General features: G+C 34.4%; 4 protein-coding genes and 1 long non-coding RNA gene across 8 annotated transcripts; 3 read left to right on the forward strand and 2 right to left on the reverse strand.

Annotated features, from left to right (window-relative positions):
• The first annotated feature begins 116 nt into the window (after positions 1–116).
• Positions 117–1,446, forward strand: LOC140826726 (uncharacterized). The gene is made up of 6 exons (XM_073189230.1): positions 117–290; positions 379–585; positions 656–822; positions 894–975; positions 1,060–1,128; positions 1,207–1,446. Exons 1-6 carry the CDS (start codon positions 216–218, stop codon positions 1,375–1,377), a joined length of 771 nt encoding a protein of 256 aa, XP_073045331.1. The 5' UTR covers positions 117–215; the 3' UTR covers positions 1,378–1,446.
• A 1,211-nt stretch (positions 1,447–2,657) lies between these two features.
• LOC140826737 (uncharacterized) lies at positions 2,658–8,020 on the reverse strand. Its single transcript, XM_073189237.1, has 7 exons — positions 7,779–8,020; positions 7,027–7,117; positions 6,286–6,406; positions 5,387–5,441; positions 5,245–5,310; positions 3,002–3,197; positions 2,658–2,927 (listed from the first exon to the last, which is right to left on the reverse strand). Exons 1-6 carry the CDS (start codon positions 7,833–7,835, stop codon positions 3,006–3,008), a joined length of 582 nt encoding a protein of 193 aa, XP_073045338.1. The 5' UTR covers positions 7,836–8,020; the 3' UTR covers positions 2,658–2,927; positions 3,002–3,005.
• Positions 8,021–9,844: 1,824 nt separating this feature from the next.
• Positions 9,845–14,687, forward strand: LOC140826746 (D-xylose-proton symporter-like 2). The gene is made up of 14 exons (XM_073189249.1): positions 9,845–10,038; positions 10,142–10,233; positions 10,525–10,603; positions 11,308–11,367; positions 11,496–11,562; positions 11,654–11,778; positions 12,180–12,281; positions 12,434–12,802; positions 12,886–12,933; positions 13,006–13,068; positions 13,471–13,551; positions 13,685–13,783; positions 14,118–14,255; positions 14,373–14,687. Exons 1-14 carry the CDS (start codon positions 10,018–10,020, stop codon positions 14,502–14,504), a joined length of 1,476 nt encoding a protein of 491 aa, XP_073045350.1. The 5' UTR covers positions 9,845–10,017; the 3' UTR covers positions 14,505–14,687.
• A 1,693-nt stretch (positions 14,688–16,380) lies between these two features.
• Positions 16,381–20,224, forward strand: LOC140826755 (pentatricopeptide repeat-containing protein At3g04130, mitochondrial). 4 transcript variants are annotated; one of them, XM_073189260.1, is made up of 4 exons: positions 16,381–16,704; positions 16,777–16,798; positions 17,821–17,938; positions 18,591–20,224. In XM_073189260.1, exon 4 carries the CDS (start codon positions 18,640–18,642, stop codon positions 20,200–20,202), a length of 1,563 nt encoding a protein of 520 aa, XP_073045361.1. In that variant the 5' UTR covers positions 16,381–16,704; positions 16,777–16,798; positions 17,821–17,938; positions 18,591–18,639; the 3' UTR covers positions 20,203–20,224. The 4 variants fall into 4 exon arrangements, with proteins under 4 accessions (XP_073045361.1, XP_073045365.1, XP_073045371.1 ...); XM_073189264.1 differs by having other exon boundaries at positions 18,597–20,224; XM_073189270.1 differs by having other exon boundaries at positions 17,847–17,938.
• A 151-nt stretch (positions 20,225–20,375) lies between these two features.
• LOC140826780 (uncharacterized) lies at positions 20,376–22,583 on the reverse strand. The gene is made up of 3 exons (XR_012116867.1): positions 21,692–22,583; positions 21,385–21,571; positions 20,376–21,303 (listed from the first exon to the last, which is right to left on the reverse strand). It is a non-coding gene; the product is annotated as an uncharacterized lncRNA (long non-coding RNA).
• Positions 22,584–27,209: the final 4,626 nt, after the last annotated feature.

Below are 27,209 nucleotides of genomic sequence, written 5' to 3' on the forward strand. Positions count from 1 at the left end.
TCGCGGGGTGCTTGTGAAAGCAGATTACACAATAGTGTTAAATTACAAATTAGCCCACAGATTGTCTGGCCACTAGAACGAAAATAAATGGCAACCATACATAGATGATGAGGACAAAGAATTACTATGCGGTGTGTGTATAAAACTTTGATTCATTGAGGGGTGGCGTGTGGCTCTCCAAAGTTTTATCCAAAGATCCAATCCAACTCACAGCAATGGCTGCCGGTGCATCTTCTTCTTTCACTGCCAACCTCTCTGCCAAATCCAATTCCACTCCTAGATTCTTGCAGGTCATAATATCATCTCATTGATTCCGGGAATCAAACGCTTCGATTCTTATTTCTCTGACGTGTGTGTTTTTTGTTTTACATTAAGCAGAAGAGCAGTTTTCAAAGGTTGTCACTTCAAGATGCGAAAAGGGTCGGTGAGAGGATCCACAGTGCTGGTGTTGTGAGGATTGCGAGAAGGGGGATTGAGATCACGGCCAGGGCAGCAGCTGGTGCTGCTAAGAATATCGAGGTTGAAGTTGACAAGCCATTAGGCTTGACTCTAGGCCAAAAGCCAGGTGGCGGAGTGGTGATAACTGTAAGCTAAGTACTATCATCATCCATTATTGTTGGTTCTTCTTAATGCCTACTAAAGAATGTTTCTGCAGGGTGTGGAAAGTGGTGGCAACGCTGCAAAAGCAGGACTGAAGGTTGGGGACCAGGTGACATACACCAGCAGCTTCTTCGGGGATGAACTTTGGCCTGCTGATAAGCTGGGATTCACCAAAACCGCCATCCAAGCTAAGCCGGATTCAGTCTATTTCGTTGTTAGCAGGTACACACATTTCACTTTTGAAACAAGATTGATTAAACCACCTACATACATCCATTAATATGTGATTGCAGAGGTGTGGAAGTTGATGTGAAAAGGCTACCCAAGCGTCCAGCTCCCCCTACCTTTGGAAGAAAGCTAACCGACGCTCAAAAGGCAATCATCTTAACTATACTATACCCTGTTTGATTTTCTTTCTATGCATTAATCACGATTGCCGGCTGGCCGGTCGGTCTGCAGGCGCGAGCTACTCACATATGCCTTGATTGTGGGTACATTTACACCCTGCAAAAATCTTTTGATGACCAAGTAAGTCATTGTGACTCTACGTAAGAAAACAAGAACAAGATATATGTATTAAATTGCCGATGTTCTTGATGAGTGCAGCCTGATGACTACGCCTGCCCCCAGTGTAGAGCCCCAAAGAAGAGGTTTTCAAGATACGATGTCAGTACAGGAAAGGCTGTCGGAGGGAATTCACCTCCCATTGCTGTTATCCTCGGACTTATTCTCGGGATTGGTGGTGTTGGAGCTTTGCTAGTTTATGGTCTTCAATGATTCTTGTATTTTATCTTCCAGAAAACATTTTTTTACAAATATGGAATCTGATATTAGCTTATTGTCTTACATTAATGATTAATGGATTTGGCCTTGTAATGGAGTGTGATTGAGTAAACAAGTGATCAAATATGAGGTCATGAGTCCCACTGAAGGATTAGTACTGTTCCGTCGTTGACTTTTTTTTCTTTTTTTAACACGAGCTTAATCACAATATAATATAAACCTGGTCCCCAAAAAAGATGTTCTCATGTAGCAATTAAATCTCCACATTTCGTTGATGTAACGTAGCGACGGTTGTGACGAAACGAAAATCTCAGTAAAGCGCCAAGAGGGTTGAGAAAACCGTCTAAAATTAGCTGTAATCCAATCTATCCAAGTTTTTGATGTGGGGTGGGCGACACGGCCTTTAGAGTGTGAAACAAACCTCAAATATGAGGTCATGCGTTCCACTGAAATCCCAACACGGTGAAGCTGCTGCATGGATTAGTATTCGTTGGTGACCCTTTTTTTTCTTAACATTTAAACACAACTTATATCTAGCAGCCAAGAACACCATGACCCCTGGGGTGAGTGGTTAGGTCAATCTACATGTGGGACACTGCCCTCACATAGTTTAGATGGACAAGATTCACACACATATGTGATTTTTAAAAAATTAATGGACTTCTGTATGTGTGACTAAATTTGGAATTAACCGGGGTGAGCTGCCACCGAAACAGAAAACCAGCCGCTCAATCACGATTTGAATTGATTTAAAAATTAATCAAACTAATTTTGATTTGGTTCCAGATTTTGCTTTTAAAAAAATTGAAACCAAACCGATGCGATGAACATATAATTTTTTAATAATATACATAGTTTATGTAATAATATATTTAGTTTATGAAAAATTGATGATAGGTTTGGTTTTAACAACTTAGTTTTTAACCTAGACAAAATTTACAGTGAGGAAGAAAAAGAGAATGGTTTAATATATGTATTATACAATACAATGTTAAATGGTTTAATACATGTACGTGTGTTGATATTTATCTTTAGAATTGCTCATCCGAACCAAGCCGGACAGAACCAAACCGAAACCTAGGTTTTATTTGGTTTACAACTTTATAAAATCGATAGCATAGGTTTCGTTCGAGTTTCTATCATAAACCTAACCAACTTCGGTTTCTGCTCAACGCCCTGACCCTATGGACCCCTATGCTGTAAGAAGTTAAGTTACACCAAGATTTGGGACTTTGATGCTTGGAAAAAGACCTTTTGCTTGATCAAAACCAGAAGATTCCAAACGATGAATATGTAATAAAAACAAGAATGAGCTGAGTTGGAAAATAAGCCTCTGTCTGTACTTGAAGTTCTACTGAGGTGAAATTACTATCAACTCCAGGTATAAAGACACTACTCTTTTGGCTTCTTGTTACATCATAAAATTTACCTTGATGAGCGAGCTAATTAAGGACATCAGAGTTTCATAAACACAAACAAAGAGGGGAAATAACTTTCGGAATCAACGCCTTTCAATTCACAGATTGATCGATTCTCGCGTCAGCCTGCATCGTGAAATTGACAAATAATCGTTAAAGAGCGAATTATTATTTTAAAGTGACTTCTAAGACAATCCAACCTTTTCAAAATGATGAAGGACCAACTGAAGAAAACCCAGCAGCCCTGTGTTCTTTCAACGTGCTTGCCAACCAGTCCAACCCCTCATACAAGCCATCTCCTTTAAGTGCACACGTCCCTTGTATATGCCATTTCCTATTTTTAAGATCATACAGACCCAGGCCTTCGCAAACTTCCATTGGTGTCATTGCTCCTTTCTGAACAAAAGAATGGTGCATAACTGAATAGAACACAATTCCGTGAATATATTCTTGCACTGCATAAGCATGATAATAAGTTGATAACCAGAATAATTGCACAAACAAATCTTGAAGCAGTTAGTGGGTATGCATATCACTGTGACCGTATCAAGAAATCTGTCTCCAGGTAATCTATTAGTGGAGCTGGATAGATAGAAGATTCGCTCTTTTATTAGAGCAGAAAACTTGAAATTTCTTGTTTTCGTTATCTGAAGGAACACCAACTTTCTGTCTTGGATTAAATTTTTCCACATGTTCCTACAGCATCCAAACAACTAGCATCTGGAGTTCTTTAGTTTTTTGTTCATAAGTTTCCTTTTCCCATATTTTCTAGGAATACAAACAAAGCCTAAATGTACTTGCAGGGAACTAACTCTCTCCGTAAATAATTTCTTGCTTGCAAACTACACAAATGACAAAATACCCACCTTCCAAATATGACAAGTGACAACGTTGGATCTTGATTGCTGTATTATCTGTTATCCAGATTGTTTTCCCATACCAGTCAAAATATATCAAACCCTAAATTATCCTCTAAATTGTTAAATTTACATTGTTGTACTATACAACGAGCAAAACAACAAATACCATTATTTGATGTAGTAAGGGATGACAATATCTGCTCCCTATTTATTTATCTTCTCAATACAGGCCGAAAATATATGTAACCCTAAATCATCATCTAAACTGGTCAAACTCACACTATTGTACAATTCCACAACCAAAGAGCAACAAAATATCTTGTATATAGTATCCAATGCAACCTCTCTTTGGACAAATACCAAAATTTGCAGGCATAGTTACATATAAATGTTCATTTTCCATCCACGAGATAGACAGACACTTACTGCAAAACTCGACTTAAAAGTTTCTCCTTTCAGTCACGAGCAAATGATGTAAGAACTCAGTTAGCCTAAGAAACTTTCAAGGAGAACCGCAGTCTCAGCCCACACTATACCCAAAAAGCATTCATATTTTTCTTAACCTAGTCTAGATGATTACTGAATGTTAGGGGTCACTATTAGATTGAGTAACTCAAAAGTTGATTAAAACATAGATAGACAAACTGTTGATGAAAAGCCAAGCTTCCTTAAATTGAACCAAGAAAAGTCAGTACGTAGCTTTGAATTTCCAGTGGCTGTTTCTTACATGTTTTCTGCATCTTAGTTAAAAAAATTCCATTAATAGCCCTCCTAAAGATCGCTTGAATTCCGATTTCCAAGAGAAAACAAAATATTTAAGTAAATTTGCAATACATCAAACAACGCTCCCGCCTCAAGCTGACTACAGTCTAGAAAAGGCTCAGGAAATTTGACAGAGGAGCAAATCTTATAGAAACCAAAACGAACAGAATTGACCAAACACAGGTCGCAACTCTTATTGAAAGACAAATTGAATTGAGAAAAGGTTCGGTCAAATATGCAATCAAAAGTTTTGAATGACTATCCATCTAAAAAATTAAGTTTGTTATGAGTGAGAACTTGTTTTTCGCTAAGTCTGCCTTAGCATGTAGAATTATTTGTTCATAAATGGGTAGAATTGATATTCGAATATAGCATATCTTTTTTGTCCTGGATTGATACCATGGTGACTACCTTAGCATAGAGAATTCTTAGTTCATAAACAGTAGCAATGATATTCAAACATAGCATCTCTTTTTTTGGCCTGGCTTCGTATCATGGTGCCTAACTTGAGAACAGTGAAGTTCTTCCAAAATTATTTTTTCATAAACTGGTAAGCAGTAAGAATTGAACATAGTATCTCTTTATTACAGTAACTAACTTATCTAAAAGTTTAAATTGTGTGAAGTTCTACCAAGCATTAAACCCTATGCATTTAAAACCTAAAGCTGGTTCAAATTTGATTTATATCTTAAAATATCAATTGCTTAGCTGTTATTGTTCATCAGATTTTCCAACTCCAACTCTAATTGCTTTTCTGAACTATATTACCATACCTACCACAAACTTTACTTCAACTTAAGGAGATCATCAAATTGACATACCATGTCTTGTTTGTTTGCAAAAACCAATAGAACAGCATTAAGCATGAAGGGGTCCCTGATGATGGCCTGACCAAAGAATAAAGCAAGTGAAAACTACTAGGTGGAGATGTTGACGCATATATCAATCATTAATAAATGAAACCTGAAACTCTGCCTTTGCTCTCCCAATTCTCTCTCTATCAAGTGAGTCCACAACAGTAGATCTACATAATAGAATAGATAAGCATTAGAAAATCGATCGAGCAAGAAACTCATTATGACAAGAAAAATTGAACAATGAGTGTATAGAAAGTCCTATAAAATATGGCAGGTGACACAATCGTGAGAACTACTTCAATAAAGTAGCCACTGAATATTAGAATGTGAACTCATTAACTATATTCACTTAGATGTCATGCCACCCAATGAGAGAATCCACATTCATTATGTTCTCGTTGTTACTTCAAAACCCATAGTTCCTTTCAATTTTTATCATTCAAAAGAAGTTTTACAAAAGTTAATTTCTCTCCATCAAAGAAAAATACGTACTGTAACTAAAATTTCCTGCAAACAGTCATCTTTTTCATCTCCCAATTACTTGTTCAATAATTACATCAGGATAAGAAGTATTCATTAACATCTTTGACCATCAGACTAGATGTTTTTGACCGCCTTAAAAATAAGAGCTAGTCACTCCAGACAACACAGAAGATGAAAAAATGGCAGCAGTGGAAAGGTGCTTGTTTAAGGGCTATATAGTGGATATTTACAGAGGTTTGATCTGCAAGGGTAAAAATAACAAACAGTTGCCAATACTGGGGGATTACAAGGAGCTAAACTTGCAAGGTTTTGTCTTGCTCCACACAATTGATGGATGTTGTATCAGGAACTTCTTGTTGAATTTGCATGTAGCTTTCCAAGGGCATGGATGGCAGAAAATGGTTGATTTGAAGGAAAAATAGTATATGAGTTCTTTAGGAGGCTTATGGACATAATTATACAACTTTTAAAGCCAAAGCTACATCAGTACAAATCATTACAGGGATTATAGAGCTATAAAATTTTACCAGGCCATCAGTGTTATTAAAGTAGTGCCTCCATAATGGTCGTAATTTTTCTTGTCCTCCCACATCCCACACCGTAAATATAACATTTTTATATTGAACCTTCTCCACATTAAAACCTGTATGCCAGCCATAAAATTCCATCATATTGGACTCTGACATCAGATGTAAACAATCCACATGCCATTCAAAGGCTCATGCATAAGCACAGTTGTAGACCAAAGAATAACATTAGGGACTCTAAAGATAAGACCATCCATGCTAATTTGTATTAATTAAGGATTTGAATTTGTTCCTAAAGCTCTGATAAAGGATTTTATAGTTATATGATTTGCACATTCATAACACAAAATGATCCTGAAAGCAATAAAATAATTCAATTAAATATTGAGCAATATATAGAAGACATCACTTTGACCATAAAATATCACTGATGAGGTTGCTCCAAGCGTGGATAAGACGGCCAATATCCAACATTTTGTTTCTTGCATCTAAATTCAAGCTATAGAAGAATTTAAAGTTCAAGATAGACATGAATATAGTAGAAGACAAAAGAAGAAGGTAGTAGTTGCAAAACAGCAACAGCGTGATGTAATTATTCATCATTCAAACTAAAAAAAAAACAAGCTGAACATCTTACCTAATGTTACAGCGATCGCAGTAAATGAACTCTTCAAAAACAGAAAGGACAGTCACTTTTAAGCTTTAAAAGATATTATTGTGACTAAAATGGATATACCGATTGTAGGAACTGTCGACAAAACTTCTCCAATGTGAAGCTTGTACAGTATAGTTGTCTTGCCAGCAGCGTCCAGCCCAAGCATCACAACCTATGACATTTAAAGAAAAATAGCAAACATGAACCAAGGCCAGTAAACTAGAATCCACATTTCAAATAAACATGAGGTCGATTTCTCACGAAAAAGTCATTTGATTATCTGAAACACAAACCTAAAACGACAAAAAGTTTTATGAACTAGCTCGATTATACAAAGAGAACATGCAAAATATAGTAATATGATTGCAGCAGTTTTTCCTCTATTACCATTTAGCAAGAGCCTAAAAGACGATTGATGGGAATATAAAACACATAACTAAGCCAAAATTTTCAATTTCACAACTGACCCAATGGTGATATTTTTAAAATTTCTCACCTGAGTCACAAATTTTCAGAACCAAGGGAACACGTCTCCCGTCAATCGGGAGGAATAATAACACATGGGTGGTAGGGAAGAAGAAGGAGCATACCCTAATGCAGAAAAGGTCGATACCTTGAATCTTAAAGCTAAACGACTACATCAGCTTTATAATTTCCTAAACCACTGGTAAATTAAACCTAACTACGTGTAAATGCGTGTGTGCAGCTGGGTTCACATGAAACAATAAAACTAATCAAAATTTCTTTTCGAAAATTATCGGAATTAACCAAAAATAGTGTTGTTTCTGGTCCATATATAAATTCACAAAACAAGAGGAATAAAAAAAACATACCCGCATCTCAGAATTGCCGAAGAAGGTATCGAAGAGCTTGCGAAAGGCTTGTCCCATCCCAGATTAATTTTGGGCAGAGAATAGAAAAAACAAATTCAGATCGAATAGATTTTATTTATATTTATTTAACGCGAAAAAAAACGAAGAGTGCCTTGATTTTTCATCATCTGTTATACTGTCAAGGGGCGATGGGTATTTCTTGATTTCTTCTCTCTTGCATCAACATTTAGTTCACAAAAAAATTCATTTATTTGAGATATGATTAACCAAACCACAAAAACTACTGTAAAATTATCTAATTGATCGTCAAATACATTTGATCATCGATTAATAACAAAAATATTATTTTTTTATTTAAAATTATTTTTTAAAATTAAAAATATATATATATATATATATATATATATATATATTAAGACATATTATGTCTTAAAATCTATTAGAAAGATTTATATGTAAATATAGATCGGATTAGGGGTGATCATGGTGCGGTTTTGCGGTTATTTTAAAAAAATTCAAACCGAATTGCCATGTTCGGTCGGTTAATATTTTGAAAAATTAATTGCGGTTTTACATGAAAAATTAGACTTACGGTTTTGAGTGGTTTCAAGCGGTTGCGGTCGGTTTGCGGTTTTTTTAATGAAAAATATTAGAACATATATTTTAATTTATTTGAAAACAACAACAATATATTGTCTTCAAATATAAAATATAGTTCAAAGCATAAAAAAATCAAAATAGATAAAACAATAATCAAGATTCAAAATTAAGTTAATAATTTAACAATACAACACATTCACAACAAAAATGACATTTACACTATTTTATACTTTTTTTTACTTTCAAACTTCAAACAAAAATTGTGGCAAAAGAACTTTATTAAAAGACTAATATGAAGAATAATTAAGAAAAAAATAGGTTTTATTTGTAAGAATAATAATTTTGAAGAGAGTTGTGATATAATGAATGATGACTTATTTATTTGAATATGTTATTTACAAATTATTATAATTCTAGGTCTAATATTATGACAAGCGGTTTAGGCGGTGTGGTTTGGTGCGGTTCTTGGCAAAAAAAAAAAACCGAACCGCATATGCGGTGCGGTTTATGATTAATATTTTTAATCGCGGTTTTTATAAAATATTGTGAAAAACGGTGCGGTGCAATTCGGTTCGGGCGGTTAGTAAAAAAATTTGATCACCCCTAGATCGGATCAACTTACACATGATTTTGAGTAGGTCTCATGTGAGACCGTCTCACGGATCCTCACGGATCCTAATCCGTAAGACGGGTCAACCCTACACATATTCACAATAAAAAGTAATACTCTTAGCATAAAAAGTAATATTTTTTAATGGATTATCCAAATAAAGATATGTCTCACAAAATACGACATGTGAGACCGTCTCACACAAGTTTTTGCCCATGATTTTTAAGTTTAATACAATCAAATTGATGAAAATAATTTATATTCACAATTATTACCTTGTAAACTATCAAAGTATTTTTATTAACAAATTGTCTTAATATTGTGTATATTTTATTACGTGAACGATCAAGTACATTAAATAAAACAAAAATTCATATGAGACGATATCATATATCTATTTTATGATACAAATTTTCGATCTGACACAACTTTTGAAAAAATATTATTTCAGAGGTAGCATAAGCATCATATGTACACATTGTTGGTTCCGAATAAAAAGATTACATATAAGAAATTCGGAATATGCTTAGACCACGACTAATTCGGTAAGCAGAACTGATGAATAGTAAATTAACATGATAGTTAATAACTTCACAAGCAAAAGACCAGAAAAATCACCAATTTAGTTAGGTAAAAACTTGTGTGAGACGTTTTCACGGATCGTATTTATAAGACTGATCTCTTATTTAGGTCATCTATGAAAAAGTATTATTTTTTATGCTAAGAGTGTTACTTTTTATCGTAAATATGGGTAAGGTTGACTCGTCTCACAGATTAAGATCCATGAGACGACTATGAGACCCACTCATTTAGTTATGTTAAAGCTTCAAACATTTGTTTAAAATAAAGGTTTAAAAAAAAAATCTTTATCCCCTCAAATAAATAAATAAATCTTGATGATCCTCCGTAACGGAGTGACGTTATCATTTTGGTCTATATAAGATTCCTTCGGCTTCTCAAACTACGCTGCTGGCTTCTTTTTGAACCACCGAAGAACAATCCATCAATTCTTACCTATTTGTACCAGACATGCCTTCTGGGAATGGAAAGGTATCTTTCAGGGGAAAAACATTTATTTATGTTGTTCTTGCACTTGAATTTATTCTGACTTTCTTGCTTGTTTTTTTTTTTTTTTGTTTTTGCAAATTCTTAGGATCCAAAAACTTCACGTCACAGCGATGGCGTGCAGCAGCCTCTTTTGAGAAGTGAATACGAGAATTTTTCGGTGGTTTCAGTCATTCTTCCGTGAGTTCTACTTCTTTTAATTTCATGTTTCCAGGCGTTTACTTTATGTAGTTAGATCGTTGGGTAGGTTTAAATCATGTTACGTTTTTGCTTGTGATTCGAAAAAGCTGAGGGACATGGGCTGCGTGGATTCTCAGTTGCGTAAACTTGACCTATCATGTGAACTAGTTGGGTTTTTGCTTCGACAAAATTTTCTCTGTTGTTCAGTTGCCATCATTTCTATAGAATTTTCAGTCATTATTTTTGTCGGCAGTGTGGTATTATAAGTTATAACTGAGGAATAAATGTCAGGTTCTTGTTCCCTGCTTTTGGCGGACTACTCTATGGATATGATATTGGAGCCACATCCTCTGCTACTATCTCTATGCAGGTACTGTTAACACCTTCAAGCGGACTCCTAGAAACTAATTATTCCCTGCTTTACATTGTCGTCGGCTTTATAGAAGCTTTGGTTTCTCATAGGCATAAATTATATGCCAGTTGAGGATATTACTCTTGTCCTATTTATCTACAAAAATTTGGACATTGAGTTATTAGGGATTCAGATGTTACATGATCATAAAGACTTACAATTTTATAGAACTATGCAAGTTCAGGGACCATTTACCACAATAAACTCAAGTTAGATGGATAGAGTATACCATGTTTAATGCTCTTATTTGAGCTTTTATTGATTCTATTAAACATTTGAACTTCGTACTGGATCCTTCATTTGATGGAATTGTGTTTATCCACTCTTACCACTAAGTTACCTTTGTGAATCTCATTTAAATGCATCAAGTGTTTCGACAAGTGGGGTAAAAGCAAACACCAGATAACTGAAGATTTTTGTATTGACTTATTGCTACTTCTATTGTTATTAGCTCAAAACTTTGAAAAGTGGGTAGGACAAACTTAATTATGCTTTAATAGCGTACTCAATTATCTTTAACCAAGAGTTGTGGAGTGTGAAATTTGCTGATTTTGAAAAGTAAATTAAAAACTTAATTGCTGTTTTTAGTACAACTTAGCCAATCTATATTATCGCCACTTAGTAACTGATATATAATTGGTTTCTGGTAACTTCTTCTGCAGTCTGCCGATTCAAGTGGGATTTCATGGTATAATTTATCATCAGTGGAAGTTGGTCTTGTTGTAAGCAATCTGTCCTTTCTTGGTTACAACAATATGCTATATATATACTTTTGGCATCATAATTTTTCAGCGACCTAGTTCTAATGGGATATCATATATATAATTTTTTTATCTCCTGATTATGGCAGACAAGTGGCTCATTATACGGTGCATTGATAGGCTCAATTTTGGCGTTTAATGTGGCAGACTTTCTTGGTTAGTTTAATTTATATTGATTGGCTTGAAGTATACAGCGAATGACATAATGTTTTAATTGTTGACTTCTCGTTATTGCTTGATACTACAGGAAGAAGGAAGGAACTAATTCTTTCCTCCTTGATGTACCTTGTTGGGGCGCTGATAACAGCTTTTGCTCCTGCTTTTGTCGTTTTGGTGATTGGGCGTTTCATTTATGGAATAGGAATTGGATTGGTGAGTACGCAAATCAAAGTGACCCCCTATTTTGATTGTCTACTCTCTGAAATTCTCTCCTGTTTTCTTTGTTTCATTTCTTTTACCATCTCATTTGCTTCTAAGATTATATGAGTGCCTGATGTTGTTTAACAATGGCTACCTTTTTTTCTGCAAGTTGCATTCTCACAATCTGATTGCTGTTTCACACTGATGCAAACGCATTATTAAATTTCCAGCTGAGAATGAACTGTTACAATCTGATAATGTACAAATTGACCTATTGGGTCGTAAAGTAGAGTCCAGGAAGGAAAATGAACCTTGACATATGAAATGTTCCATAAGAGGGGGTGATAGTAGCAGTTTGGTCTGGTTATTTAAATTCTTTATTGATCTCTTATGATTTCCTCCAATATTTGCAGGCAATGCATGCTGCTCCAATGTACATTGCCGAAACAGCTCCAAGTCAAATACGGGGACGGCTAATTTCCCTTAAGGAATTTTTTATTGTTCTTGGAATGCTTGTAAGTATCAAGTTTCTTGAGAGAGATTCCATACTTACATTTGAAGTGTCTTTTCGTTGAATATTTTGGTCGACTATGAATAAGCCTTTTGTGTAATGTTAACTTCATATATATCATCATATTTTGTATTAAGCGCCTGAATTTTGTTGTAGATGGGCTATATAGCTGGTAGCCTTTTGGTCGAGTCAGTTTCAGGCTGGCGCTACATCTATGGAATTAGTTCTCCTTTGGCATTCATCATGGGAATTGGGATGTGGTGGCTGCCGCCATCACCCAGATGGATTCTTCTGCAAGCCATACAGGGAAAAGGAGACATGCAGGGTTTAAGAGATTCTGCTATTACTTGCTTGTGTCGGCTGAGAGGTGAAGCTATTGTTGATTCGGCATCTCAAAAGGTTGATGAAATTTTATTGGAGCTTTCTCAAATGCAAGAAGAGCGAGAAGCTTCAATAGCTGAGATGTTTCAGGGAAAATGCTTGAAAGCGCTTCAAATTGGTGGTGGGCTTGTTGTATTTCAGCAGGTATGTGTCATTGTATCTTTCTTTTTCTTGTACATACCCAACGTTGCAATATAAGCTCATGCCTCTTGGTCTTCTAATGGCAGATAACAGGGCAACCAAGTGTCTTGTACTATGCCACAACAATTTTTCAGGTATATTGTTTGAATCAACAGTGAAGTTTAGTTTATGTTACTTTAGTTGACAGAATGCTATACGTATGATAGAGCGCAGGATTTTCTGCAGCATCAGATGCAACAAAGGTGTCAGTTCTACTTGGTTTCCTGAAGGTAAGCAGATTCTACGGTGGTTCTCTTGTTTACCTTTCTTTAAATATATACCTATGCATATATTTGTATGTCCAAGACAAGTAATCCTGAAAAGATAATTCCTTACCACATGGCTAATTGGTTGGCCGCATGCTCAGATTCAGTTCAGTTAATTATTATTCTTATATTTTTTTTCTTTCTTCTTTTCTCATTCACATACCCCTTTCTGGCATATTGCATCAGTATTAGCATAGCAGTGGCATTTTATATTTACTTTTACGATAGCTGTGCTCACTCTTTGCTGTATTTTTAAAGTATACAGTTCGAAGATTTTTCCTTTCTTCCCTGTATTCATAAATTTGTATGTCATATTAAATTTACCTTTTTAATTCACTCAAATATTTGATTTCTTCACTTTTGTAGCTGGTTATGACCGGGGTAGCCGTTCTAATTATTGATAGATTGGGGAGACGACCTCTGCTCCTTGGCGGTGTATCTGGTATTGTAAGTCATGCCATTAGTTTCTAGGATCTATCATCGATTTTTAATACTCAGACTTATCGAATTTCAGGTTATTTGTGATATTATTTATTCAACTCTAAGATAAAGTCCTAATAGTATTTTGATAACGCGGCAGGTAATATCTCTATTTTTCTTGGGATCTTATTACACTTACCTAGGTGACATACCTGCTGTAGCTGTCGCTGCCTTGCTCATATATGTTGGATGTTACCAGGTAGCTACCAACGTTCTTATCGTTTTCTACTATTCTCTTTAGTCTTCTGGTGCCTTTTGTACTAGAAGGGTCAGAATCAGATGATTAGGCAAGTTTTAATTGTGCCAGTCGGTAAGAGTATGATTTTGTTTGGCTAAAACTACGACTCTTTACTGTTTAACTTGGTGCATCTAATGGGTTGTATACCTTTCTTTGAGAACAGGGTAACAGTGTTTCCATCTATTCTGTGATATATAGCTTGTTTATATTATTTTAATTGGATATCACGGTGAAATTTGTTACGTCATTTCGTAAAGTTGAACGCATTTAACATTTTGCTAGTATATTTGTACAGTTATCATTTGGTCCCATTGGTTGGCTGATGATTTCAGAAGTGTTCCCCTTGCGTCTAAGAGGTCGAGGATTGAGCGTAGCAGTTCTACTGAATTTTGGCGCAAATGCGCTTGTGACCTTTGCGTTTTCTCCTCTGAAGGTGCCAGTTTTTCACTGAACATTCTTGTTTGTTATCTCCTGATCTAATTATGTAAAACATACGTCTGGTGCAATTCATATATATGCTTACGACGACTAGATTTGACTGTGATTGCAGGAGTTGGTTGGAGCTGGGATTCTTTTTTTCATATTCGGGGGCATAGCAGTGTTGTCTCTCATATTCATCTTCTTTGTTGTACCAGAGACGAAAGGGCTTTCCCTTGAAGAAATTGAGGCTAAACTGCTTTAAACTTACCATCTACTCCGTCTGATGTCTATCATTATTTATTAGAGAAGCAGATTTCATGTTGTAAACGAATAATACTGGAATAAAATCCTGTTAGCTTGGAGTGGTCACTATACTAGGATTTTCCTGTCCTGTCCTGTCCTTCTTACAAGTACAATTAATTTTAATTTTGTGGTATTCCTTCCATATTTCCCCTGCCGACTTACTAATTTACCAAGTTCAATCACGCTATCTAAAATCCACGCTTCTGCTTAGATTTTTGGTTCTTGACTTGTGATACAAATTTTATTGCTATCAATAAGAATTTAAATTATATCAAATGAGTTGTTTATTTCGAGGAAATTTGTTGTTTTTTTAATTTAATATAGGCTTTATTTTGTCGCATAGGTCGTATTAGAGAACATCGATATCAAATAAGTAATATTTGTGAATATAGTGGTTTTGAGAAAAAAAAAAAAAAAAAAAAAGTAAAGCAAAAAAAAAAATCAAAGTTATTAGATGAAAACCAAACACTGACAAGTTATATGTACCAAAACACACTAACTTATATGATTAAAATTGTTATATTTCCTATATAAGTAAGTCGCACATACAAAAACACATACTAAGATCTCCAAATTGAAACCCTAGTACCAACCCAGTTTTTGTGATAGTGAGTCCGTCACCGCCTTTTTGAATTAATTAATGTTGAATTATCTTATTACAATAGTGTTTGAGATAGTTTTTAGGAAACACTTCTTATATTTTAGCTACATGAAAGTGCTTTTGAGTGTGTGTGAATGTCAATTTTATCTTCAATTTCTATAACTTTTATAAAAAAAACCTGGAAGTAAGAGTGTGATGTTTTTTTCTTACTTCTGTTTTATTTATGGTTTAAAAGACATTTATATACTTAAAATATTTGTCATTTTATATTTATTTTTTTAAACAATATTTTGCATTTTTATATAATTTGCATTTCCAAAATTTTTTATACACATTTTGTGCATTTATACAAATTTTGTAATTTTTTTATATTTTTAATAATTATAATTTTGTTCAAACATTCATGTTATAAAAAATTAATTAATTTTGATACAATATTAATAATAATGATGGCAAAAACTTGTGTGAGACGGTCTCACGGGTCGTATTTGTGAGACGGATCTCTTATTTGGGTTATCCATGAAAAAGTATTACTTTTATGCTAAGAGTATTACTTTTTGAATAAAATTCAAATTTGAATATGAAGTCTTTGAAAATATAAATTATATTTAAATATTTGCATTGATTATATCATTTCATTTATTTTCGTATATGATTTTGACTTTTGTGTTATTTTTATATATTTTTAATTTAAATTAAATTTTTTAAAAGAATGTTATCCTAAAAAAAATTTATATTGTTGTTCATAAATTATTATTATTATAATTTTAATATAAAATTTTTTAACATGTATTTAAAAATAATTAAAATTTTAATCAAAAAATGTTCATATAATAAATGATAAAAAATTATATATTTTTAAAAATATCATATATTATTAAAAAATTTGATAGATAAATTTTATCTGATTTTTTTTAATTTTTAAAATCTTTTTATTAGTAATATTTTACTCAACTAAAATAAAAAAGTCAATATTTTCTTTTGATAGTTACATATATATATATATATATATATATATATATATATATATAATAAATTAAATATTATTATTATATTAATAATTTTAAATATTTATTCAACACTAAAATTTATTAATTTTAATCATTAATTAAGTGAAATAAAATATAAAACTAAAATTTTAGTTTTAACTCATTTGATAATGAAGGAGTATACATATAAGAAGATTTTTTATCCGATTAAATAAATAATCAGATATGGAGATTTTTGAGTAGGGAGATGGAGGCAAATCTTGAATAATCCTACTTATATTATCTTCCTTCGACCCGTCGCCCTTCATTCCTCGCGCAGCCTGCCAGCTGTTTCATCTCGCGATTTCCTTCATTTTCGCCGTTGATTAACTCATTTCTTGAGAAGCTCGATTTAGTGATGGGCAATATGTTTCGGGCCTAGCCCGTCGCTTTCAGCCGCGACCACCGCCCTCTGTCTCGATTTTGGCCTCGCGACCGCCATGTATCCGCCTTGCTCGACTTATTTTGAGTTTTGAGTATTAATCTCGATTTTCTAGCCTTTGTGAGTCGGTTTAACGACTGTCCCGAGGGTGAGAATTTCCCACTCGATTTTCGGTTCGATTATCGCGCTAGATATTGATTATTGTTGGATTTTTGTGCAGGTACCAAAGTTTCTTGATTGAGGTAAACCCAACAAATCTAGTTGCGTGTCGAACTATTAGATTCGACTTTTAGGTGAATTATTTAAGTTTCGATAATTTGAACTACGATATTTCGATGAATTGTTGGAATTGAGTTTTAGCCTAAAATGTGAACAATTCGAATTTTTTAATAAACATATTCTATGGTTCCGATATGTTTATGAAATTTTTGGTAAATAAATATTTACGATAAATTGGTTGCGCAAATTTAGCGAAGATGAACTATTGTATTTTCAGTTGTGTTAATTTTAGCATAAAATGCGGAAATCGAAATAATTGTTGGTGTGGAGTTGAGAGAGTTGAAAATTGCCGGTTTAACATGTTAGAGTATTTAAATAAAATAATTGGTGCGGATTTTGGGAAAATAATCCGCTGTTGCTAATTTTCGGAAATTATTAGTGTTTCGGTTATTTATTGGTGAAATAAGTGATGAGTTTCAATTCGTGTATCTTATCAGTTCAGACTTGAAATTGTGATTTATTGTGATTTATGGCTATTATGTTTTCCGAAAAAGATTGGTACTTTTTCCAAAGAATTACCTAGGTATTCCGACTATTGACGTGAAAATAGCTCGTAGCTTATGTTTGTGCTATAAAGCCTCAATATTTCATGCAAGTTAATGTATCCTGTTTTGTAGTTTATTATTTATGTAATCTACTTAATAAGGAAATCGCAGTTACTGTCTGTAGAAAGATTGAAATTATTGTTGGATAAAGCAATGATGTTCCGTTGTTATGTTCCCATCCCTGAAGAATGAACCCTAGTATTTTGTCCTATGTTCTAACTGTTATGAGACATGTCATAAAATATTTGCACTCACAGCCTGTATTGCTTTTTGAGCATGATTTTTTTCGCCTGCCACTTTGTTATAATTTGAAGTAATAGATTCTTGTGGGAAAACATGTTATTTCCGTAATGTGTTGGGTTTTTTTGTTTACTTTTTACATAACTAATGCGTTGTTTTGTTTTCCTTATTGTCCATAATTATACGTTGTCCATTCATAGCGTGTCCCTCGACAGGTCACTTTCAGATTTTTGGGACGTCATGGAGCGAACAACAAAAAACTTTCCTCAGCTAGTGTTTGGAAGCAAAACATCCGAGTTGCTCTGTCGAGAAGCACTTGTAAGTTTCTTACCAACTTGGATAATATAGTGTTGAATAATGATTATTAACTTTCGACTTTGTTGATTCATCTTGACTAATTCAACCGATTAAGTGGAGAAATAAAGTTTCCTTAAATATTTTATAGATATAGATAAAATTCCAATGTTAGATTCCATGTAGTTCTGCATTCTTCAGTTTTAATTATGAGAAAGTTACACTTAAAAAAAAAGGTGCTATTCTTTTATACGTATAGTTGCATATAAATTAATTTGTATTATCATTAAATGTAATACAAAAAATAAAGAGTAAATTGAATTTTGATTAAATTTATATTTTTCAATTTTAATTGTCAATCGTTATATATTTTCAGATATGTTTCTTTATCATTCAGCTTTTTATGAATCTTGTATAATTCACATTGATGGATTCAGCTGTGAATTCCATGAAAGGCTTGCTGGTTCACTTTTCTTTGTTATTTAAATATGAACAGTTCAATAACCAGCAAAATATCATTGTGCTGTTGGTCCTCTTTATTGAATCCCGGAGAAGCATATAATAATAAAATCAAATGGCTGCTAGTTTCTCTCTCTTTGTTAAACATCTCTTAATTTGAAACTTGAACTAATTTTAGCTAATTATGGTGCGGCGATGTTTCTTATGCATTGGAAAGTTGCAGGAACTGAGACCTTATCACCACATCATAAGCGGTTGATTCCCCCATGTTCTTTTGTGTCAGGAGGCCTGCTAGAACTAACAAATTCCTCATTTTGAAATTGGGGATTCATGGCACTTTTCTTAATATTTTCGAAATTTACACCCGATATTTTTCAACATCACGTAGCCCTGTGGAGTGTTACCCAAGTATGAGCAATATATCTTTTGATCCAGTCGAGAAATGCAGAGATTTTGAAAGACAACGGAAGATTGATGTTGTTATTGCTAAAGTTCGTGGATTGAAAAGTGAAGAGGAAATTTTACAGTGTCTAATAAGTGATTCTGCATGTAAGTCAATAGAAATCCCGAGTATCTTGATTGATGAGCTACTCAATCGCTTTCAAGATGACTGGAAATCTGCTTTGGGTATTTTTAGATGGGCGGAAACATGTTCTGCCAATAAACCCTTGCCTGAATCGTACGATAAGTTGGTGGATATATTAGGGAAGATGAAGAAAATGGAAAAGATGAGGGCACTTGTGGAAGAAATGAATGAAGATCATATCGTGTCTCTAAATACCATAGCAAAGGTCATGAGACGATTTGCTGGTGCTGGAGAGTGGAAACAAGCTGTAAAAACTTTTGACGAGCTAGAAAAGTTTGGATTGGAGAAGAATACAGAATCCATGAACTTGTTACTCGATACTCTTTGCAAAGAGAATAAAGTTGAGCAGGCACGTGCAATATTCTTGGAACTAAAGTCACATATTCCACCAAATGCAAACACATTTAACATTTTTATACATGGTTGGTGCAAAATGAAGAGGATAGAGGAGGCATATTGGACAATTCAAGAGATAAAAGGGCACGGTTTTCGCCCATGTGTCATCAGCTACTCCACAATTATTCAGTTCTATTGCTTCCAATGCCAGTTTTGGAAGGTCTATGAGCTGCTTGATGAAATGGAAGCTCAAGGATGTCATCCTAATATTGTGACCTTTACGACAATTATGCATTGTCTGACTAAGTCTGGAGAAATCAAGGAAGCATTACAGGTGGCTGAAAGAATAAAATTAGCTGGATGTAAACCCGATGTGCTGTTTTACAATGCCTTGATTCACTCGTTAAGAAGGGCTGGTTGCCTGGAGGATGCTATTAATGTATTTACAAAAGAGATGCCCCATAATAAAGTAATCCCAAACACATCGACTTTCAATACCATGATCTCTATGTTCTGCCACCATGGACAAGAGCAACGAGCAGTGCAATATTTAAGGGATTTGGAAAATTCACCATATTGTAAACCTGACGTTCAGTCATTCTATCCACTGATAAAGTCATATTTCAGAGCTGGGAAGACGGGTGAGTGTTTGACGAAGTTGGTGGATATCATGGTTAAGAAGCACCATTTATGTCTTGATTTAGCAACATACACATTATTGATTCATGGACTGTGCAGAAATAACGGTTGTGAGTGGGCTTACCAGCTTTTCAGGGATATGATCACTCAAGGATTGAAACCTAGATATCTTACATGTTCATTTCTTTTGAAAGAGATCAAAGAAAAGAACATGTGTGATGAAGTTGAGTGGATTGAAGACTATGTGAAAAGAATGGAATCACCTTAAATGGCCATTGTTTTTTGTCTTACTTTTTATATTGATGCATTCACAACTTGCCTAGCACTACCAAAAAAAAAAGAGGCTAGCGACGGTTTGGTGGTCCGTAACCGGAGGTCGCGTCGCCTTTTATGACCGACGGTTTCTCAGTAACCGTTACAAATTAGCGACGGTTTTGTTGAATGTAACCGTCCGCTAATTTAGCGACGGTTACAAAACCGACGGTTACTTAGCGACGGTTATATACAAACTGTCGATAATTCGCTGAATGAAAGCGACGGTTTTGTCATAAATCGTCGCTATATTAACCGACGGTTTTTGGAAAAACCGTAGCTTAATGAACCGACGGTTTTTAATCAACCATCGCTAACGGTTTTTTCTAAAACCGTCGCTTTCTTTTTAAATTTCCTTAAATACGTAGTGATTGAAAAAAATTAACAACAAAATTTGAGAAATGTAATCATATTATTAATCTACAAATAATAATACAAGTGTTTGGTACGAATGTCGTAAAAAAAAAAAGAAAAATCGTGGCTATGGTGACTGGGTCTCGTCATCGTCGTCGTTGTCTCCATCCCCATACCCATGCGTCGGAGGAACATAACTCTGTGATAATCTATAGATACGAGATGAAGAACCAACTGCTGCGCCATGGGATCGACCCCTGTGAGAACTGCCTCGTCCAAGCAGCGTGCGGCCTGATGTATGTGCAGTAGCTCCCTGTGACAAACCTGCAACTAGGAATCGGACATGCTCCTCTAGTGACGTCATGCGATCTCTTAGCATGGCGTTCTCCGCCTCCGTAGCCTGCATCCTCTCGTAAAGCTCATCGTTACGGCGTAACGATGAGTCTAGAGTATTGCGCATGTCTGCCATCTGTTGGGACTCAGACGACTGACCGACACCCGATGACTCACCACGTCGACCCGGAGCCATCTCATCGGGATATAAGGTGCTGGCCATCGACCCACACCCGTACATCCTCCCCTTCTTCTTACCCCCAACCACATGCTTGAACATGCTGTTCACCGACTATGGGCTGGGGACAGCAGGCTCTGATCCATCATCTGCTGGAGTTATCGACTCAGCCATGTAGCGCTCCATCTCCTCCTGTGATGTTGATAAAAAATGAATCAAATCAATTTTTCTTAATGTAACATTAATGAGAATAACGAAGTTTAATAAACTAACGTTGAGCAGGCGGAATAGCGTGTCAACGAAAGATCCATCTTCATGTCGATGTGTGTGAACGTATAGCTCGCAGTACCACTGCCGCTGCTCAGGTGTCACATACCTTCACGACCAACCGGGATCGTATGTCTGCAGTGAGAACTGTCTCGATATGTATCTCGAGACACTGCTATTATTTGGATAAAATCTATAATCAGGAAAACATGTCATTGTAATCATTTTCCTAAAAGTATTCAATAATTAGGACGAACTTTTTTCAAACAACTACTTTAACTTGTAAAAAAAAATGTACTAAAAATGTACTTACATCCCATCCAAGATGGTAAGCTCAAGTCTGTGATCAGGCGGTGGAGGAGGCGAGGAATCATCGCGATTTCCAGACATAGTATGTAAACTGCAAACTCAAAAATTTGTTAAGACAAATTTCTCAACACCAACAGAAAATTCACCACTTCAGAACTCATTTTTCAACCTACGATACATCCAACTTATATCTTATGATTTACAAAATTAATAATCTACTCATTTTTCTCATGATTTGCTGTTAAGTCTGCAAAGAATAAACTCAACTCGGTAAGAGCCTCCCAAACATCTCGTGGTAACAACTCTTTGAATACTACAGGAATTAGTCAATGTATGAATACATGACAGTCATGACTTTTCATACCAAACATCCTCAACTTGTTCATGTCTATGCCACGCGCCATTTTAGAAACATACCCTTCAGAGAATCTAACTTCTTTGAGCCATCTAAAAATCACTTGCCGGGCATGCTTGTCAAGTGTGTAATTTACTTTCGGAAATTTTCCGTCATTTGTAGATGGATGCAACTCGGTGTGGAGAAAAATGAGTAGATTATTAATTTTGTATATCATGAGATAGAAGTTGGATGTATCGTAGGTTGAAAAATGAGTTCTGAAGTGGTGAATTTTATGTTGCTGTTGAGACATTTGTATTAACAAATTTTTGAGTTTGCAGTTTACATACTATGTCTGGAAATCGCGATGATTCCCCGTCTCCTCCACCGCCTGATCACAGACTTGAGCTTACCATCTTGGATGGGATGTAAGTACATTTTTTTACAAGTTAAAGTAGTTGTTTGAAAAAGTTCGTCCTAATTATTGAATACTTTTAGGAAAATGATTACAATGACATGTTTTCCTGATTATAGATTTTATCCAAATAATAGCAGTGTCTCGAGATATATATCGAGACAAATTTCACTGCAGACATGCGATCCCGGTTGGTCGTGGAGGTATGTGACACCTGAGCAGCGGCAGTGGTACTGGGAGCTATACGTTCACACACATCGAACATAAAGATGGATCTTTCGTTGACACGCGATCCCGCCTACTCAACGTAAGTTTATTAAACTTCGTTATTCTCATTAACGTTACATTAAGAAAAATCGATTTGATTCATTTTTTATCAACATCACAGTAGGAGATGGAGCGCTACATGGCTGAGTCGATAACTCCAGCAGATGATGGATCAGAGCCTGCTGTCCCCAGCCCACAGTCGGTGAACATCATGTTCATGCATGTGGTTGGGGGGAAGAAGAAGGGGAGGATGTACGGGTGTGGGTCGATGGCTAGCACCCTTATATCCCGATGAGATGGCTCCAGGTCGACGTGGTGAGTCATCGGGTGTCGGTCAGTCGTCTGAGTCCCAGCAGATGGCAGACATGCGCCATACTCTAGACTCATCGTTACGCCGTAACGATGAGCTTTACGAGAGGATGCAGGCTACAGAGGCAGGAGAACGCCATGCTAAGAGATCGCATGACGTCACTAGAGGAGCATGTCCGATTCCTAGTTGCAGGCTTGTCATAGGGAGCTACTGCGCATACATCAGGCCGCACGCTGCTTGGACGAGACAGTTCTCACAGGGGTCGATCCCGTGGCGCAAGCAGTTGGTTCTTCATCTCGTACCAACAGATTATCACAGAGTTATATTCCTCTTACACAGGGGTACGGGGATGGTGACGATGATGAGACCCAGTCACCGTAGCTAAGTTTTTTTATTATTTTTTTTATGACATTTGTATCAAATACTTCTATTATAAATTGTAGATTAGTATTATGATTATATTTCTCACATTTTGTTAATTTTTTTTCAATTATACAGCACAATATATTTTTATATCAGTACGTATTTATGGAAGTTTTTTTTAAAAAAAATAGAAGTTGGAGTTTAGCGACGGTTCATTGCAAATCGTCGCCAAATTAAGCGACGGTTGTGTAAAAACCGTCGCTTCCATATAGCTACGGTTGTTAATAAACGGTTGCTTAATTAAGCGACCGTTTGCAATGAACCGTCGTTTAGTTTAACGACGGTGTGTAATAAACCGTCGCCTAAGCCAGCGACGGTTTTTTATGAACCGTCGTTTAATATAACGACGGTGTTTAACGAACCGTCGCTTAAATCAGCGACGGTTTGAAAGATAACTGTCGCTAAATAGCGACGGTGTGCATCAACAAAACCGTCGCTAAATTGTCACGGGTATTGAATAACCGTCAATTAGGTTAGGCGACGACACCTCCCGTTACGGATCACCAAACCGACGCTAGAACCGTCGCTTAACCCTTGTTGCGACGGCTTTAGCGACGGTCTTAATCGTCGCTAGCTTTTTTTTTTGTAGTGCCAAAAAGTCCTTAAATGAAAGAAAAACTGTTAGTGAATTCATGGTAAAAAAAAAGCCCACCTTGATAACTTATTATTTGTCTGGTTGATGAACTCGAGCCAATATAAATTCATATGATATAATTTGACTAGTTTACATTGATTACAATATATAGTCAGCGGTAAAACCTTTAAAAATAAATTTTGAAGCTAAATTCGTACAGGTTAATTTTGTTTAAGAGTTTAAAAATTAATATAAACTAAAATACAAGTCCAAAAATCATGAATATTTTAATAAATTGTCGAGAATGCACCCATGAATGTTCGGCCAGTGAAATCTCGACCATCAGAGTGGCGCGTGAAATTTGCGCACCGTCGCGTGGAGGAGTTCCAGCCATCATGCAAGGCCATAATTTTTACAATGACTTCGTTTTCACTTTTGTGTTGAAAATATTTTGAAATTCTGAACCAGAAGCACCAAGATTTTGAAAACACAAGAATAATTATTTGACTTGCTTCGGTCGTCCAAATTCCAAAAGTAGTTTTTTCGGGGAGTGTGAGGATAATCTGCTGAAACATTTGTAAACTAAAAAATATTTTCAACAACTTTTATTTTAAAACAGAATTGAAAATCGTTCCCGGAAAATGAGAAAAAACAAGCTAGAACTAGGTACCTTACAACTAATTTTCTCGAAATATTTCAGAAACTCTTCTTCATGGTTTCAAATTTTTTGGGATTATCCCCTTGATCTTGTTACACCTCCAGTACACTATGGTTTCTGGGCAATAAAAAGTTGTTGTATAAAAATATGAAGATTTTTTTAATCAAAGTTTAATATTTTTCTCTTGTTTTTTCTCTTCCACATATTCTCTCCTCTCTACAAAACTACATTATTTCTCTCATTAAGCCACAGGAAATTGACCATTTAAATGTGAGAAAAACAACTTGGAAGGGGTCTATTCATAGGCAATACACATGTCTTCCATCCTAAACAAATCATGACTCTTTTTGATTGTTAATTAAAGTTTATAGGAAGTTAAAGTGCATAATTATACAATCTATATTATATAATTGTTAATAATAGTTTATATCATTATTATAATATGTGCATAAATATATTCTTTATTTATTTGGTAATGTATAATTTTTAATATAGAACAATTATGTATATAATATATTTAGAAGAATAATATATGTATCATTATTAAATATTATATAAGTATTTAGTAAATTATTTATTAATTATTTTAATTCAAAAAAATATTCCATTTTTATGAAATACTCATATCAAATTTCTGAAGCGTTACATTTTTTCTTTCAAATATAATAGAGAATAAAAAACATAGAAGATATTTAATTGAATTCAAGAATATTTTCATAATTTATCATACAAAATGTAAATATACATATAACCTTAAGGCTGTGTTTGGTTGAGTGGATTAAATAAGAATAGATTAATAGTCAAATATTTATCGTTAAAATTTTAAGATGTTTTAATAATCATTTTGACCCGGTTTAAGATCCAATTTTATTAATCAAATAGTTATCCATAAAATTGGATCTTAAATCGGGTCAAAATGATTATTAAAACAACTTAAAATTTTAACGATAAATATTTGACTATTAATCTATCCTTATTTAATCCACTCAACCAAACACATCATAAGCGTACGTCTAACATTTTCCAAATATGAATCAAGCAAGTTTGTTTCCCATAGTTGTTGCTGACTTAGATTAACTGACATAAGATCGATAGAAATATTTAAGTACATATTAACCGAAAATATTACAAATAAATACTACGTTGATATGTTTTGATTTTTATTAATAAAAAAACATTAGTTTATTATTTAAGAGGTTCAATTTTTTAAGTTCGATTCAGACCTTCGAAGTTTTATGTATGATTCTTGATTAAAGTAAGACAAAAACTTGTATGAGACTAGGGCTGGCAAAAATAAAAAAATTGAAAGGGATCGGGAATATAGGATATTCCCGACAGGATTCCCGACCCGACCCGAATATATTAATAAATTTAAATATTTAATTTTATTTGAAAAAGAGACTAAAATACTAATTTTATTTATTGAATTAAAATATATTTTTTAAAATTTAATCTATACATAATATTTATACTTATTTGGGTTATTTTATATATATTTAAGATTTTATTAACTTATACGTATATATTCTTAAATTAGTTGGTCATATTACTAGTTAGAGAACAAATGGAAAACGAAAAGAAATTTAAAAAAAAATCAAGAATAGTATAGAATGTATTTTTGTGCACCCATCATTTGCTTTTAAGATATATGAAAAATATTGTTTCGCTTAGGTATATTTTAGTAAAATTCAAATACAATCATAATACTAACACGTTTTAGTAATTTTATATTTATATTAAGTATATTTTACAATGACAAGCTACATTTAATTTTATCCGTCAAAAAAATAAAACATAAATGAATCTTATTAATTTGATTTGATTAAAAAAATATTAAATTTTATACTTAAAATATATATTTTTATAAATATAAATCGGATCAAACTCTAGGCCATATTAAAAAGTGAAAATATTTAAAACATTCTTCAAATTTAATTTCTCATATCTAACAACAACAATAATAAAATGAAATGATGAAAATAAAAAATGAACATAATGAATGACTCAATCTTGGTCATAATAATGAAAATTCAGTGATAATACTGCATTCTGTGCAAAAGATCTTTGAGAATCCAACTGTACAAAGCTACATGATTTGCAGGAATTTTCTGAATGTCCATTACCGCAAACTTCGTTCCGAATTTCTCCGAATTTTGTCTGTTCATTTCTGTACGAATCGCCTTGATTTTCTTGCTTGAATCATTCGTATCTTCCGCGTATTTCACACTCTGTTCTTTTTCGCATGAATCACTTTTCTTGCTCCCTAAGAATCATGAACTGTAGATGAACATAAAATCCAATGAAAGAAGTGTTTTCTTGATATTTAGTACCTGAATGGAGAAGCTAACCACGATTTGAGATCCTTCCTTTTCTGGACAAATAAAAAATATTTATCGGATTTTTGTCTCCCTTCCCGACCCTATCCGAACTTCGGTCCCGATATTTGTCGGGTATCGGGAATCTTTTTTATTCCAATTCTTATCGAGATCTAAAACGGGTCCCTACCCGATCCCAGTCCTATATGAGACGGTCTTATGAGTC

This window comes from Primulina eburnea, chromosome 1 (genome assembly GCF_022965805.1).
Source record: "Primulina eburnea isolate SZY01 chromosome 1, ASM2296580v1, whole genome shotgun sequence".
In the NCBI taxonomy this organism is placed as follows: Eukaryota; Viridiplantae; Streptophyta; class Magnoliopsida; order Lamiales; family Gesneriaceae; genus Primulina; species Primulina eburnea.